The 13340-nt window shown below is 39.7% G+C and overlaps 2 protein-coding genes across 2 annotated transcripts; one reads left to right on the top strand and one right to left on the bottom strand.

The window, feature by feature from the left end:
• The first annotated feature begins 274 nt into the window (after positions 1–274).
• LOC106157971 (cytosolic sulfotransferase 3-like) lies at positions 275–5535 on the top strand. Its single transcript, XM_087000825.1, has 5 exons — positions 275–671; positions 1762–2076; positions 2800–2897; positions 4016–4160; positions 4764–5535. The coding sequence occupies exons 1-5, from the start codon at positions 503–505 to the stop codon at positions 4874–4876; spliced, it is 840 nt and encodes a 279-aa protein (XP_086856951.1). The 5' UTR covers positions 275–502; the 3' UTR covers positions 4877–5535.
• A 1432-nt stretch (positions 5536–6967) lies between these two features.
• On the bottom strand, positions 6968–10750 carry LOC106152937 (uncharacterized). Its single transcript, XM_013526683.2, has 2 exons — positions 8998–10750; positions 6968–8286 (listed from the first exon to the last, which is right to left on the bottom strand). The coding sequence occupies exons 1-2, from the start codon at positions 9065–9067 to the stop codon at positions 7499–7501; spliced, it is 858 nt and encodes a 285-aa protein (XP_013382137.2). The 5' UTR covers positions 9068–10750; the 3' UTR covers positions 6968–7498.
• Positions 10751–13340: the final 2590 nt, after the last annotated feature.

The raw sequence follows: 13340 nt of genomic DNA on the forward strand, positions 1-13340 counted from the left end.
AACCAATGGTTAATGAATCCATTTTTACATTCAAAGTTAGTCCCTGGTTTTTTTCTAAAAAGTTTGTTTTTTGGTTAAAATCTCTTAAGAGATTTTAACAGAGTATAGCCATCAATGGAGGTCACGTGGTCTGAAGACAAGTTCAGATATCAGAAAAAATAGCTATAACTGCCATTTTTGTGGTAAAACAGAATATATTATATTTCTATGAGTTATTCACAATGTTTTTATCGTGAAATATAGATCTCATACGAAGAGTTATTATCCCTTTAAATTGTGGTTCAAAAGTTAAAGTTGGTGCCTAAGGGTTTGAAACACGATAGCGTGATGTTTGATAGCACTATGTGTACGAGGTGCCGTTGGTGCCTTTATGATATCTTTTTTAAGGTGACGTAAATCAGGTCAACTCACTGTGGGGAAATAACACAGTCGATGCACGCATGGCCTCATATTCGCAGCATGTCGTAATCCAAAGAGGACTTGCAAAGACAGCGACTACAGAATGGGGCCTGTCAAAATAGTTGACGCCAAAGGTGCCGGCTTAACAGTTTACGAGTGGGATAATGTCTACTTTCCCAACTGGCCCTGGTTAAAGGATGCCCACTTGAAGGCCCTTCGCACCATGCCGCTACGCGAGGACGACGTCTTCTTGTGTACCTATCCCAAGTCAGGTAAGAAAACCTGGCTCCATATACCTGGCCCAGTTTCACTCTTGGTACAAGACTTTAACTATAAATCAATAGTGCACCAAACGGGATTCGATATGTTAGAAATTTTTCTTTCGTTTTATCCGTTTAAAAAAATGCGGATATATGCAATGCCATGTTGTGAGATAATGCCAGATATATATTGGGGGAGGGGGGATATGCTAATATGACCTGGTGACATAATAGTGGAGTTTTTTTAGGGGGGGGGGGTGAAAACTGTAGTATCGATCTCGAACAGATCTCCCTCACCTGAGCAGCTATCAACACCGTTTTAACGCATATTCAACCAAAACAACAACAAGAACTACAATCTGGTACCTGGATATTTTTTTAAATGCTCATTTCTGCTTTAATAAGTAAGCAGCGAAATAAGGCCTTTGTTTATTGGGATATCGTAATAGGGGGCTCATATCTCCTAAACAAAATCATCCAAACCCATCTGCTGGTACAGGATTATAATTCACACGAGTCGTGAACCATGCTAATTTTTTTTTTTTTTGATAATGTCGTACCTAAGCCTAGATAACATTTGCCAAGCGATGTCTGTACTGTGCTCGTCTGCTGCTCGTAAATCCCATTCCCTACGGCGGCTTAACTACATATACACATTGGCCGTGCATTTTTTTTTTTTTTTTTTTTTTTGCTCTACAAGTGTTTATTGTTATTGGCGTAATATTAAGATAAACATAAAAGAAAAATGGTGAAGCCATTTTACCAAACGTATTGCTTTATTAAGCCTCGAGGCCCTTTACACGAAGCTAATATTCTAGAGCAATAGTTGGTGTTGTAGTCGACTACCAAGAAAATGCCTAATATTGAAATAGATGCAGAATGGCAGTGTGATTTTTTTAAATATCAGTTTTAATATTTGCTCCTTTGTGAAATCTGGCTCATGGCGACGGTCAAAGGATCCATGCTTGGTTTGACTGTTAATAATTTCTAGAACAGCCCGTCTTTTGTATTTTATCATAGTTGAGATTGGCGAGAAATTAGCTTTGTTTCACGAAAGAAGCAATACTGTCATATTATCATAGATTTGTACTATATTTTACAGGCACGCACTGGGCCCATGAAATCTTAGACATGCTTCTCACAGGGAAAACAGATAAGCACCAACTGCCCACCGCCCCTCTGGCTGGAATGACCATGGACTATATAGAGCACGAGCTAGCCTCTCCCAGAATCTTCAACAACCACCTGTATCCCAAACACATGCCAGAGGGCGCCACAGACAAGGTGAAGGTCGTCTGTGTTTCTAGAAACCCCAAAGACATCGCAGTATCCATGTACCACTTCAACAAGGTATCTCCTGAAATGGGCTACGATGGCGAATGGAGCGATTTCCTTCCGCTTTTTCTTGAGGGAAAAGGTATGTGATCTTTACTAAATGACAGAAGACGGGATTTGGACAAAAGTTAGGCAAATTTACAAAATTTACATGACCATTGTTTTGACCTTATAGACCATAGCATTCAAACTATTAAAAAATTAAAAAATATTTTTACTCATTAATTTTTGTTAGCCATTCAAATTCAAACCCTTTAAAAATGACTTCAGTAAGCATCTTGGAAGAAAAGGTATGAGTTAACAAAAGAAAAGGTTCAGAGGAAAAATGAGGGCTTTTACGGAGCCCCGCAGGGGTCATTCAAATTTTTTTATCTCGTGCGCTCGACTTACTATCTCGAGCGGCCGACTTACTATCTCGAGCGCTCGACTTACTATCTCGAGCGCCCGACTTAATAACTCGGGAAAGTTAGTAAGTCGAGCGCTCGAGATAAAAAAAATTTTTTTGAGTGATCTCTGCGGGGCTCTGAAGGATTTGGAACCAAATGATGCAAAAAAAGTTGGCTCCATCGGCAAATTTTAAAACCTTTTTGACCATTTTTTACCACTTTCTATTAATTATTTATTGTTAATTTAACAATGTCGCGGATTTTTGCAACTTTAATGTTATTCTGCAGGACAGTGACATCCAGGTTTAGAATTACAAGTATAAAATAGCTAAAATAAGTATTGACTTTCTCTTTCGGCCAGTATGTTGTTTCACACCTAAACCAAAGTGGATAATTGCATGATATTTGTTGTGGTCCAGGCATCTATAACTCCTGGTGGGAGTACACCCTGCAGTGGTGGAACGCGGAGAAGAAGAATCCAAATATCTTGTGGCTCACCTATGAGGACATGCAGGAGGTAAAGCAGACCATTAATAAATAAATGAAGAGAGAAAGAAGAGTGGAGAGAAAGAAATGAATGCACGTATGAATTAATATCTGAATACATGACTAATTGAACGAGTGAAATAAAAAATTAATAAGTGGAATAATAAACAAATGAAAAATATAAAATTGAATGACATTGTTGTTAAATGGTAACTATTAAAGGGATCATTCAGATTGAGAAGAGCTGAGTGCTAGTAAGGCCGCGACCAAAATATGGCGGGCACAGTAATTAAATATCGGCTCAATTTAGCCGGTTGAGGGACAACGCGTGGGATGGCGTGGGATGGCGTGTGAGGGGCGGAGAAACCATTACAGGATTAGCGGTCTTCCTTTCATGTAGGGCCGCCATATTTAGCTCGCGGCCTTACTACATTGTATTACTCGGCTCTTCTCGATCTGAATGGTCCTGAAGATTTGTCCTCAGCGAGTTTAAGTATATGCACTTAAAATTAAAAACCATCGTACTACCAAAGTGTAAGTTAAAAATACCATAGAAATTATAGATAATAATTGAAATATTTGCTACCTATGACTGGACTTGAGTGAATAATATCCACATATCCAATGCCACTTTTACATCTAGTAAAGTAAAGAATCTCGGTGCCGATGACAACAACGTAATAAAACATGCCATTATCTATAGTATTTATCTACTGCATGTATACTTATACAATACCTAGCCGTTGAATTTCTGAAACAGCCATTTTAAAGAGACAGGCGCTTTGTCAAAATCAGTAGTGTTATTTTCAGTATAAAGCAGTAATTATGTACATCAACTTCTAAAATCGTTTTTGTTTTTCTCCAATATCTCAATGTCTGTATGTTTTTAATGCCCTCATCATTAGAGAACAATTCATTAAGTATTTATATATATTTATAAGTTGGTTAACAAGCGCGACCGACCCTAAGAAATCAGATATATTGGCATCTATATATTTTTCTTCAAATGGAAAAATTGCATTGGTTAGGTATTTAAGTTGGAGAACCCTCAGGTAAACCTTAATGTTGCTGCTTTTATGCTCTTGAATTGTCCAAACTAGTAGGGTTTAAAAAATATAGAATTTTAAGGACTTGTTTCTTTAACTTCAGGATTGTCTCCAGCAAATCAAACGCGTGGACCAGTTTCTGGGCACAGGGAGAACCTTGGAATTCATGGAAACTGTCAACAAACGCTGTTCATTCCAGTCCATGAAGAAATCTCTCCAAGCAAAACACACACGTTTCTTCAGAAAGGGTTCGTATTTAACACATTTTAGAAACTGATCAAATTTTCTTCAGAAAGGGTTCGTATTTGACACATTTCAGAAACTGATCAAATTTTCTTCAGAAAGGGTTCGTATTTGACACATTTCAGTAACTGATCAAATTTTCTTCAGAAAGGGTTCGTATTTGACATATTTCAGAAACTGACCAAAGAAAGGGTTCGTATTTGACACATTTCAGTAACTGATCAAATTTTCTTCAGAAAGGGTTCGTATTTGACACATTTCAGTAACTGATCAAATTTTCTTCAGAAAGGGTTCGTATTTGACACATTTCAGAAACTGGCCAAAGTTTCTTTTGAAAGTGTCTCTGACAAAGACATGATGAGAGCCATGCATGTTATAGAACAGGGTGACAAAAACTTGAAAATGATATCTTGTATTACCGGTTGGACAAACTTGTACCCAATTAGTTATCTAATTTCTTTCCTATACAGTTTCTGTAACGTATTACGATAATTCATAGGTTTGAACCACGGTCAAGTAATGTTTGAAAGCAGCCTTCGTAAGCTGTAAATTCTGAATTTTCCTGTCGTAAACAATTTTAGCTACAATCAAATTTCATTGCTTTCTAGGTGAAGTTGGAGATTGGAAAAACTGGTTCACTGTTGCCCAAAACGAGGAGTTTGACACCTTTCACCAGCAGAAAATGAAGAATTCCGACTTCACTGTCAGATTTGAACTTTGATTTTCACCTTTCTTAAGTTTTACCAATGCTTTGTATCCATTTACACGTTTCTTTATTAACATAATGTATTTAATCGTTGCTTTAAGGCAAACTATGCATATTGCATTTTTTCACAATTGCTATAGCCTTTAACATCAACATTCCTGCGGGGAATTCCATATATTTATCCTTTATAGTCTGGAGAAAAGATTTATGTAAGAAATATGCACATCTACTGATATGAGTAGAATGAACAATCGACATCTTCTAACGTCGGTGACGGAGGTTTTATAATTGTATGCACAATCTTACCCTTCCAGCACAAGCTGCCCCACATAAGACATTCCTTATGCGCTTTTTATTTGATGCGAATTTCTTCGTATCGACTGTTATTTGTTATTATAGGCCTATTATGCAAGTTTACTGATATTTGTGTATGATCATTCATCGTGAAGGCTGTGCTAGTTTTAGATAAAGCTTTGTGTAATTGAGAAAGCAACAGAACTAGAATCTTTTTTTATTGTGTTTTGTTGTAAAGCATGTGACATGCAGGTGGAAAAGGACAAGTCAGACACAATGGGACCGTTCACCATGACTTTTGTCGACGTAGCTAATGCGCACAACAGTAAATCTACGGGACTCTTGCTGAATACAATCAGATTAAAAGATCACTACACCTCCTCCTGGCGTTGAGTTGATTATAGAAATACTGGCTATTATACAAGTACAAGGTACAGATACGTTTCATACGTTTTAAGCCACCTCAGGCCAAGCAACGAAGTACTTCACGTATGCTAGAGAGCATGAATGTCATTGAGAGACCATTACTGGATTCCTTTCATGTTGGTCCGCCATATTTAGGTCTCGGCCTTGCTAGACCTCGGCTCTTCTTTATATGAATGTTTTCTTACAGTACATGATGTTTTATCATCATTTTTACATGTCAGGAAGCCCCGCGGGCCTTGTGATTGTCATTACAGAATTTGTTTCCATTGCTGAGATGAATCCTTATCAAATTATCACATTTTGTAACTGATTCACATCATATGGCGTCACCCCGTGGTAATTTCAGAGTACGATTTGTGTAGAACCAACAGAACATGAAAAGTTTTTTTGGGTGATTCACACGCTGACAGAATTACTGCAGTTCCAACGAAAACCAGTTTTAGTTAGATTCGAGAACAGTACGAGGTCACAGATTACCGGTCGTTGACCTTAAAGAGTTAATAAATCTCCCTGTCATGTTACAACATATTATGCCTCCAGGGGTATGAGCAGACGATTTGTTAACAAAAGAGATTATACTGAGTATAAAGCCGGGTACATCTGTAGCCTACAACGTAACGGGAATAGGAGACTGACAGTCTGTACTTAACCTCCGACATCAGGGGCTTCTAAACTACATGTAGGTTACAAAATTAAAGTATATCAGGCCTACCCAACTACCAGACTTGGCACCGAATGATCCTGAATTCGCCGGTAGATCAGACCACACTACCCGTTTTCAAGGTGTGTGTCAGATCGCATTACATAGTATCATACCCTGAACAAATTTTGAGTGGTGATGCAATGCTTTTCAACCCCGCTGAGAATCGTCACTATCACATCGCGTACTAGGCAAGAGAGGTGTCGCGTCTGATACTGTGTAATGCGATCTGACACACACCTTGAAAACGGGTAGTGTGGTCCGATCTAACGGTGAATTCAGGATCATTCGGTGCCGAGTCTGGTAGTTGGGTAGGCCTGTATATGCCATACATAATTTTGTAATGGACTGCTAGCGCATCCTGAGGTCAGCGTGTAATACTTTTTGATCAGACGCCGTATCTCAGGAATAAACTCTGTTCCTTACCAGCAAAGGTGTTAAGAGGGAGATGGACGTGTCTGGCATGAACAAAGATATACAGCTGCACTGGGTTATGTACATTTATCTATTTTATAAGTTAAGACACCTGGATTGGAATTAATATAAAGAGAGACATTTCATAGTCTTTGCATATTTTCAGTCAATTATCTTTACTTTTACAAACCATTGACTTAATAAAAAAGCACATTCTGAAAGACGCGGAAGGTATTTTGATAGCCTTGGGTACGCTTCCCTTGAAGAAAATGGTATTCTCATCACATTTATTCCATATAGATACCCTTATGTTCCCTAACTTATTACTAAGCCTCCGGGCGTGGCAATTTATTTCATAGTTTTATTCATTAATTCACTCATTTGATCAAATTATATAATGGCAATCTTTTACAAAACTAACTCTTTCCAAGTACAAAAAATCACCCCCAATGTCTTCAAGTGGTTTTCACGATGTTAACGCTTAAAGAATACTGACTGAGTTCGGATTATGCAGCGGAGACTCACGTCCCCGTTTCTTTAGAAATACTGAATACTTATTCGTTGATAAACTGAATAAGGTAGTAACTAAATTATTCTAGACAAGAAACAATTAAAATGTCTCAGTGGGAAGTACTAAGTCACGTGATAAAATGTTTATTCTTTAGGTCGTTATATTAAAGGTAATTAACGATCGATTTGAAACACATTGTTTACTTTTAATTTGTTCATATACATGTTTTCCATGAATTCAACCAAAATGACAAGATAAGAACGAAAGAACAAAAATCTAATCTCACTTGGACTCATTTGAATAACTTAAATGCATCACAAAATTTACCATCAATCAATCTAAATAAGTCCGGCTCTTTTAAGTAACAGGCAGTTATGGTTGTTTGATCGTCATCAACAATATTTTGGTTTAGCAACTCCTCAAATATATTCTTATGAAGATCAACATACGTCTCCACCGCCCTCCGAGTCCCTCCAAAGAAGCCACCAGCAAAGATTGGGTCTTTATTCACTTTATATTCTTTTTGAATGCATTTCAGTCTTTGTAGCTGACTTCGTCGTCGTAAAATAAAGACTACCCGATGATCGTCTGAATCCATGATTTTTTGGGGGAACCAAAGAGGTGACGGAGGCAGGCGCCCAGGTTTACCTGCACCGTATCCAAAATCGATCCAGTAAAAGAACTTAGTATTAAAGCGACCGAATTGACTGGCTTTTAAAAGTAACGGTGCCTTGGAATTGGTTACGATGTTGTACCACGGGCAAAATCCTTCGGGGTGTTTCAGAAGTTTGTGACCCTTTTTAAATTCGTCTGAGGCCATGATAGTGCTGATTTGGTCCAAATATTGGGCGCAGTGTAATTCCTCTTTGGAGAGCGAAATAATTTCCGTTTTGTCCATCATGTTCGCTCTCATGACTTCCACTCGTGATCTGATTGCCTCAGGAACAAACACGATAAAGTTCGACTGCAGCGACAATATGCTTTCGGCGTAAGTGAAATATTTGTCATTATCTCTTTTATATCTTGTCCAAGAGCCCCGCCCAATGTCAAAAAATCCAGTAACAAAGGTAACATCGGCATCTGAAATATATATGTCCATATTTGAACGCATCAAATGATTAATAATGTTAATTAATGTTAATTAATTAAGTAATATCAATCATTTATTGTTAATAAGTCAGATGATTGTGTTATAAAGATAATCCTCATTCAAAATTGAGTGGCATCCGTATCGTTAAGTCTACAGTGTGTTAGTTGTGACGCGTGTGTTCTTTTCATTTCTTGATGAACATTAGTTTTATATTTTCTTTAAAGTTCAACCAATCTTTTAAAGTAGCACCTGTGCCATAATGGTAGTAATATTTTTACCAACTTTTCGGCCCTTGATTACATAGGAAATGTGCTGATAATGTGGATACCTACTTGTAGCCATTATAACACTGCAGTCGGATCATGGTGAAATAGAGGTACATGCAATTTCTCTCATGATTGTGTTTGCTGTGCTTTGTGATGTGGTTTGATTTGGTTGACGGTTTGATAATGTACTAGTATTGAATAACAAGAACTAAGGCTACCACACTGCAATACACGTGCTAGCAAAATAATGCATGTGCAAACCACATGTATGAAAACAAAGTGAGACATTCACTACAGCATATATGCACTAGACCTAAGGCCTCTTACACGGTTGGCACAAACTACCGGTGGTAGACTTAAAGCGTCCATAATAGCTTTTGGTCTTTCTAGCGTCAGAAAATCGGTCTACAGTTGTTTTCAGTATACTGTACTAACCGACAACGGTGGCTTCATCTTGGTCCGAAAGTTCTAGGACATCTGCAGGTACAGACGAACGGCCACCCATGTCTGCCAACGGCGTGGGCCTCTTCGTTAACAACGTCACCCCAACCCGTACTGCACTATAAGGCTGCTAAGCTATCATTCTAGCCTCTAGGTGTCCAACCACAAGCTATGAAATCCCTATCAAATTGACTTCAGTTTCGAGTTTGAAGCTTTGGAAGATGTCTTGTGTCTTACCCGAAGCTGTTCGTATAATATGTTTGTAGAAATGATGCACCGAGGAATGCTAAGTACGCTGACCTATATAGACGGCTCTCAATAAAAATAAACATATAACCCCGAATAATGTGGTAGCTGGGGGTACCACTGTACTCATCACACCAAACGCATTCAGGCGTTTAAGATGAACTGCGCCAAATGTGATTCCTTCAGCATCGCGTATAAGGCGAAACAAAATGTGCTACTTCTCTAGCACAATCGAAATGCTGAATTTTTGAATACCTACTATCCAAAGCTCTCCTGTGACAAATTAACAACCGGATACAGCTATAACCTATTTAATTGGTAGTTTTACCAATCATATATTCCACCTGTTTACGAACTTTTGTCACGACTGTGGCTGAATATTGAGACAAAACCCGTCAGGCATTTCCCCTAATACTTTTGCTGATAATGCTATTCCAAAGGAAATGGTTTAAATCTTACTAAACGGTGAGGAGAGAGGTGTACCAGTATCACTGTTCAACATTTTGCTACAGGTTTATTTTTCAGGTATAACCTTATACAACTAGGTGACCAAGACTGTGTGTCCATTATTCTCAATTTCTTTCGACCTGTTATTGGTTTGAAAAATATTTTTTTAAAAGATCGGTTGGGCTAAGACCATGGAATATACATAAACAGACACGCTCTTCAAGGTATTTTCAAACGCATTTAAAACTGTTTTCTATTTTGTCACGAATAACAACATCAATTTGCAATGAGAATTTCTTTATCAACATTTGTTTGGTCCATGAGCCATTCGTGTTAAAATCGGGGGTTCGCCCTTTTTGTCAGGAAAAGGTCCTTTCTGGGTAAAATTTGAGCTAGGTACACAAAGGTTTTTTCGGAAAAAGAATCCCTCTTTTGAAATTGCTGGCTACGGGCCTGCGTTGTGGAATAACGTAGGGCGATGGTCGTAGGCCTATTGCTTGGCGTTCAAATACTGATCAGTGCATCTGAAGGTACATTTTGTATAGTTAATTGTTAGTACATTTCCAAATGAAGCCAGGGTCCTTAAATGAACCACCAGCTGATCACACACCCGCTTCTTCTTGACACAACACCTACAATAGCACTGTTATTGTATCGTTATTACATTCTTCAGTATTTACTACAAAATCTCGGTGCTGGACCAATATTATTCCCGTGCATTCGCCCATCAAATAAAAATGTTTTTTCAATTTTTGTTTATCAGTTCAACGTGGATTGTCTGTGCGGGTAAACACGCTGTTAGGGCCCGGGTGGCTGCCAGTATGAAGGACCGAACGTTGACCCAAAAGTCACATAGGGGAATCTCTGAATTGTGCATGTTAGTCGTTTATTTCTTTCTTTACACAACTGCGCAATTGTCCCCTCACTTCTCCTTTTCGAAAGATAAACATTTTCTCCACATAAAGGGCCAAGGGGCAGCGCTAATCTTACGCTGAGTTAACTCTCAATGCTCGTTACGAACGCCGTTTTGATGACATAAAACACGCGCTGAGAATACGACGTGACGCAGACAAAAGCTGGTATTGTCCTTGATAGAAAAACAGATGCAGTGTTGATTGAAAACTATATAAACCCTCGTATTTACAATCTTGGGGCAGAGTAACCTATGTTAATCTTGGGATTATTATAGATCAAAATGCTGTCTAAACGCGGTTTTACTGATTTTGTGATACTAGTAGGTATATCAAGATGAACGAAAAGCAGCAACAAACCAGCGCAACCGAGGCAATATGTAAAAGAACTTCGAAATTCAGCGAGTCATCTACATTTTACAGTCTTGAGTTTTAGATGGTAAAGATTTTTTATTTTACTTTTTACAAGTAGGCCTTTTTATGCTCATCAGGCTACGATGTCTATTAAAACAGAAGAAAACCACGATCTGCTCACGGTAGACTTCACGTACCCAGGATCTATGGGACGATCGCCGATAACGAAGCAGAAACGCAAACTTTTGGTCAAGCGCGTGCTAGCAGAGGAGAGAAACTTTCTGGCTTACGAACAAAAGTTGTCCTTGATCGAGAAAAACACGGTGAATGACCTTGAGAAGGAAAAGCAAAAACTGCACACAACTTTGGAAAAACTGACGGAACACAAGCCGATATTGCCGCGCAGGAGAACGCGCAGCGCTTCCAGCTCGGACGCAAACGCCTTGCCTGCTGCGGGAGTCGAGCGCCACCGCAAGCCGCAGCCGGAGCAACAACCAACGCTCTCACCGACGCCGTCGTTTGCTAGACTTCAAATAGCGATGGTCGCCGCGGCGTCGATGAGGAACAGCGAGCAGTTTTTACCGCCTTCTGCGCCACCGCAGGCCCCAAACACAGCCTGGGCAGAACACGAGGGTACAGAAGGGTTACGATCAGACGCTATTTCCACAGGGACGCAATCATTTTCTAGGGGACAATTCTCCTCACAAAAGTCCTCACGAGAAAACGTATTTGAAACGAAAACAAACGGTTTTAATTCTGCCTCAAATAATGCCAAAACCAAGCGCCCCGTTCGTAGCCTATCTGACTCAGACTTCCCCGGCATGGCGCAATATCTAATTCAGAAAACTTGTGACAATCTTTGTCTGTCGCCAAGAATCGCACACAGGCGTTTCGCCGCCAGAGCGAACGCGGTGAAGACACCGTCTCCACTGACCAAGTCCCACGACCAGGTTGACGGCGGGAGCAGGGCATGTCAACCGACAAAATCGCCTCAGCAGCAGCAACAGTCACTGCAACAGCAGGTGAGGCGAGAGGAGAGAAAATCTCCCTTATCTGAAAGTCCTTCAAGTCCTAAGCCATCAGCAGCGTCGCTACGGAAAACGTTCGTCCGCTCTCGGAGCTGCTCCGACATCAAACAGCTTCGCAGCGGTGTGCCGGCAGGTGGTCAGGCGGCGGGTGGGGGTCCCTCTCACGCCCACATCTCCCCCAAGACCTCACCGTCACTGCCCAAGAGGTTGACGGTAGCTATCAACATTCCCATTGACAATACTACCAAGGAATCTGCTCCGAACAGTCCCACAAGTCCGCCAAGTCCTCTCACCCACACTGGGGAAACCATTAGACAACAACTTGACAACGAGAGGGAGAGAATGGAGAAACTCAAGGTGAAAATTGCTCAGTTTTTCGGAGAGGAACAAAATGAACATTTCCCTGCGCTTCGCGAGAGGTCGAACACGATTATTGGATTGGCACGTCCCTTAAAAAATAAAACGAACGGAATTTATTGACATTTTAAACACTCCGATTTTGTCTAGAAGCGTTGCTATTTTTTTTAATGTCATAAGTTATTCATTTGACTTACTGATAAATACATGTAAGCTTTTTTAATTGAAGCCCTTTATCTTAAACGGGGCCACAAGTAGTATATAGCAGCCAGCTCATTACTGTTATCATTTCATCGATTAAGTCGAAAATATCTTTTAACCCGACATTCTCTATCGTAACAAATTGGCGCATAGACATACATAGCTGTTTTAAACATTCAAACTTCATTTTTATGTTAATGCCACAGACGTGAAATGTGGACATTATTTTCAAATATACCAAACAGCAGACATGCTATGACGCAGTTTCAACTGAAAACTGTAATAATAAACCTGAACCACAATACCGTCTGGAATGCTGGCGTTTTAACTGAGTCTGTAAGGAATGGAAATATTGAAATGCCCCCTGTTACGCGAGCTTGACCGGTGCCCAGTGACTTACTGACCAATTTTTACACCCATTGTTACGCGTCTCTTTCACTGTCACGCTCCAGTGGAGGAGATGCATGGCTGGAAAATAAGGAAATCCCAATAATAAAAGTGAAGTTGTTAACGAGGTGTGGATACTTGAGATGAGGTGGTCAAAATATAAACATGTGCAACGTACATACAGCGTGAACCCAGTTTTCAGTAAGGCCTAGCAGTAATTTACTAGTTGGGAAAGGAAATCTACATATGATTTAAAAAACGCTATAATTTCCATTAGTCGCGCCTCTGGTACTACCCTTAGTATCAGGGCACTATACAGCTGCACCTTTTCACGTGAGCTGGTCATACCGGTCTACAACCCAGATTACTGGTACTAGCATCATTAAAAGAAATGTGCACTGGTTTG

Source organism: Lingula anatina, chromosome 1 (genome assembly GCF_051362555.1).
Source record: "Lingula anatina isolate TDL-2025a chromosome 1, LinAna3.0, whole genome shotgun sequence".
Classification (NCBI taxonomy): domain Eukaryota; kingdom Metazoa; phylum Brachiopoda; class Lingulata; order Lingulida; family Lingulidae; genus Lingula; species Lingula anatina.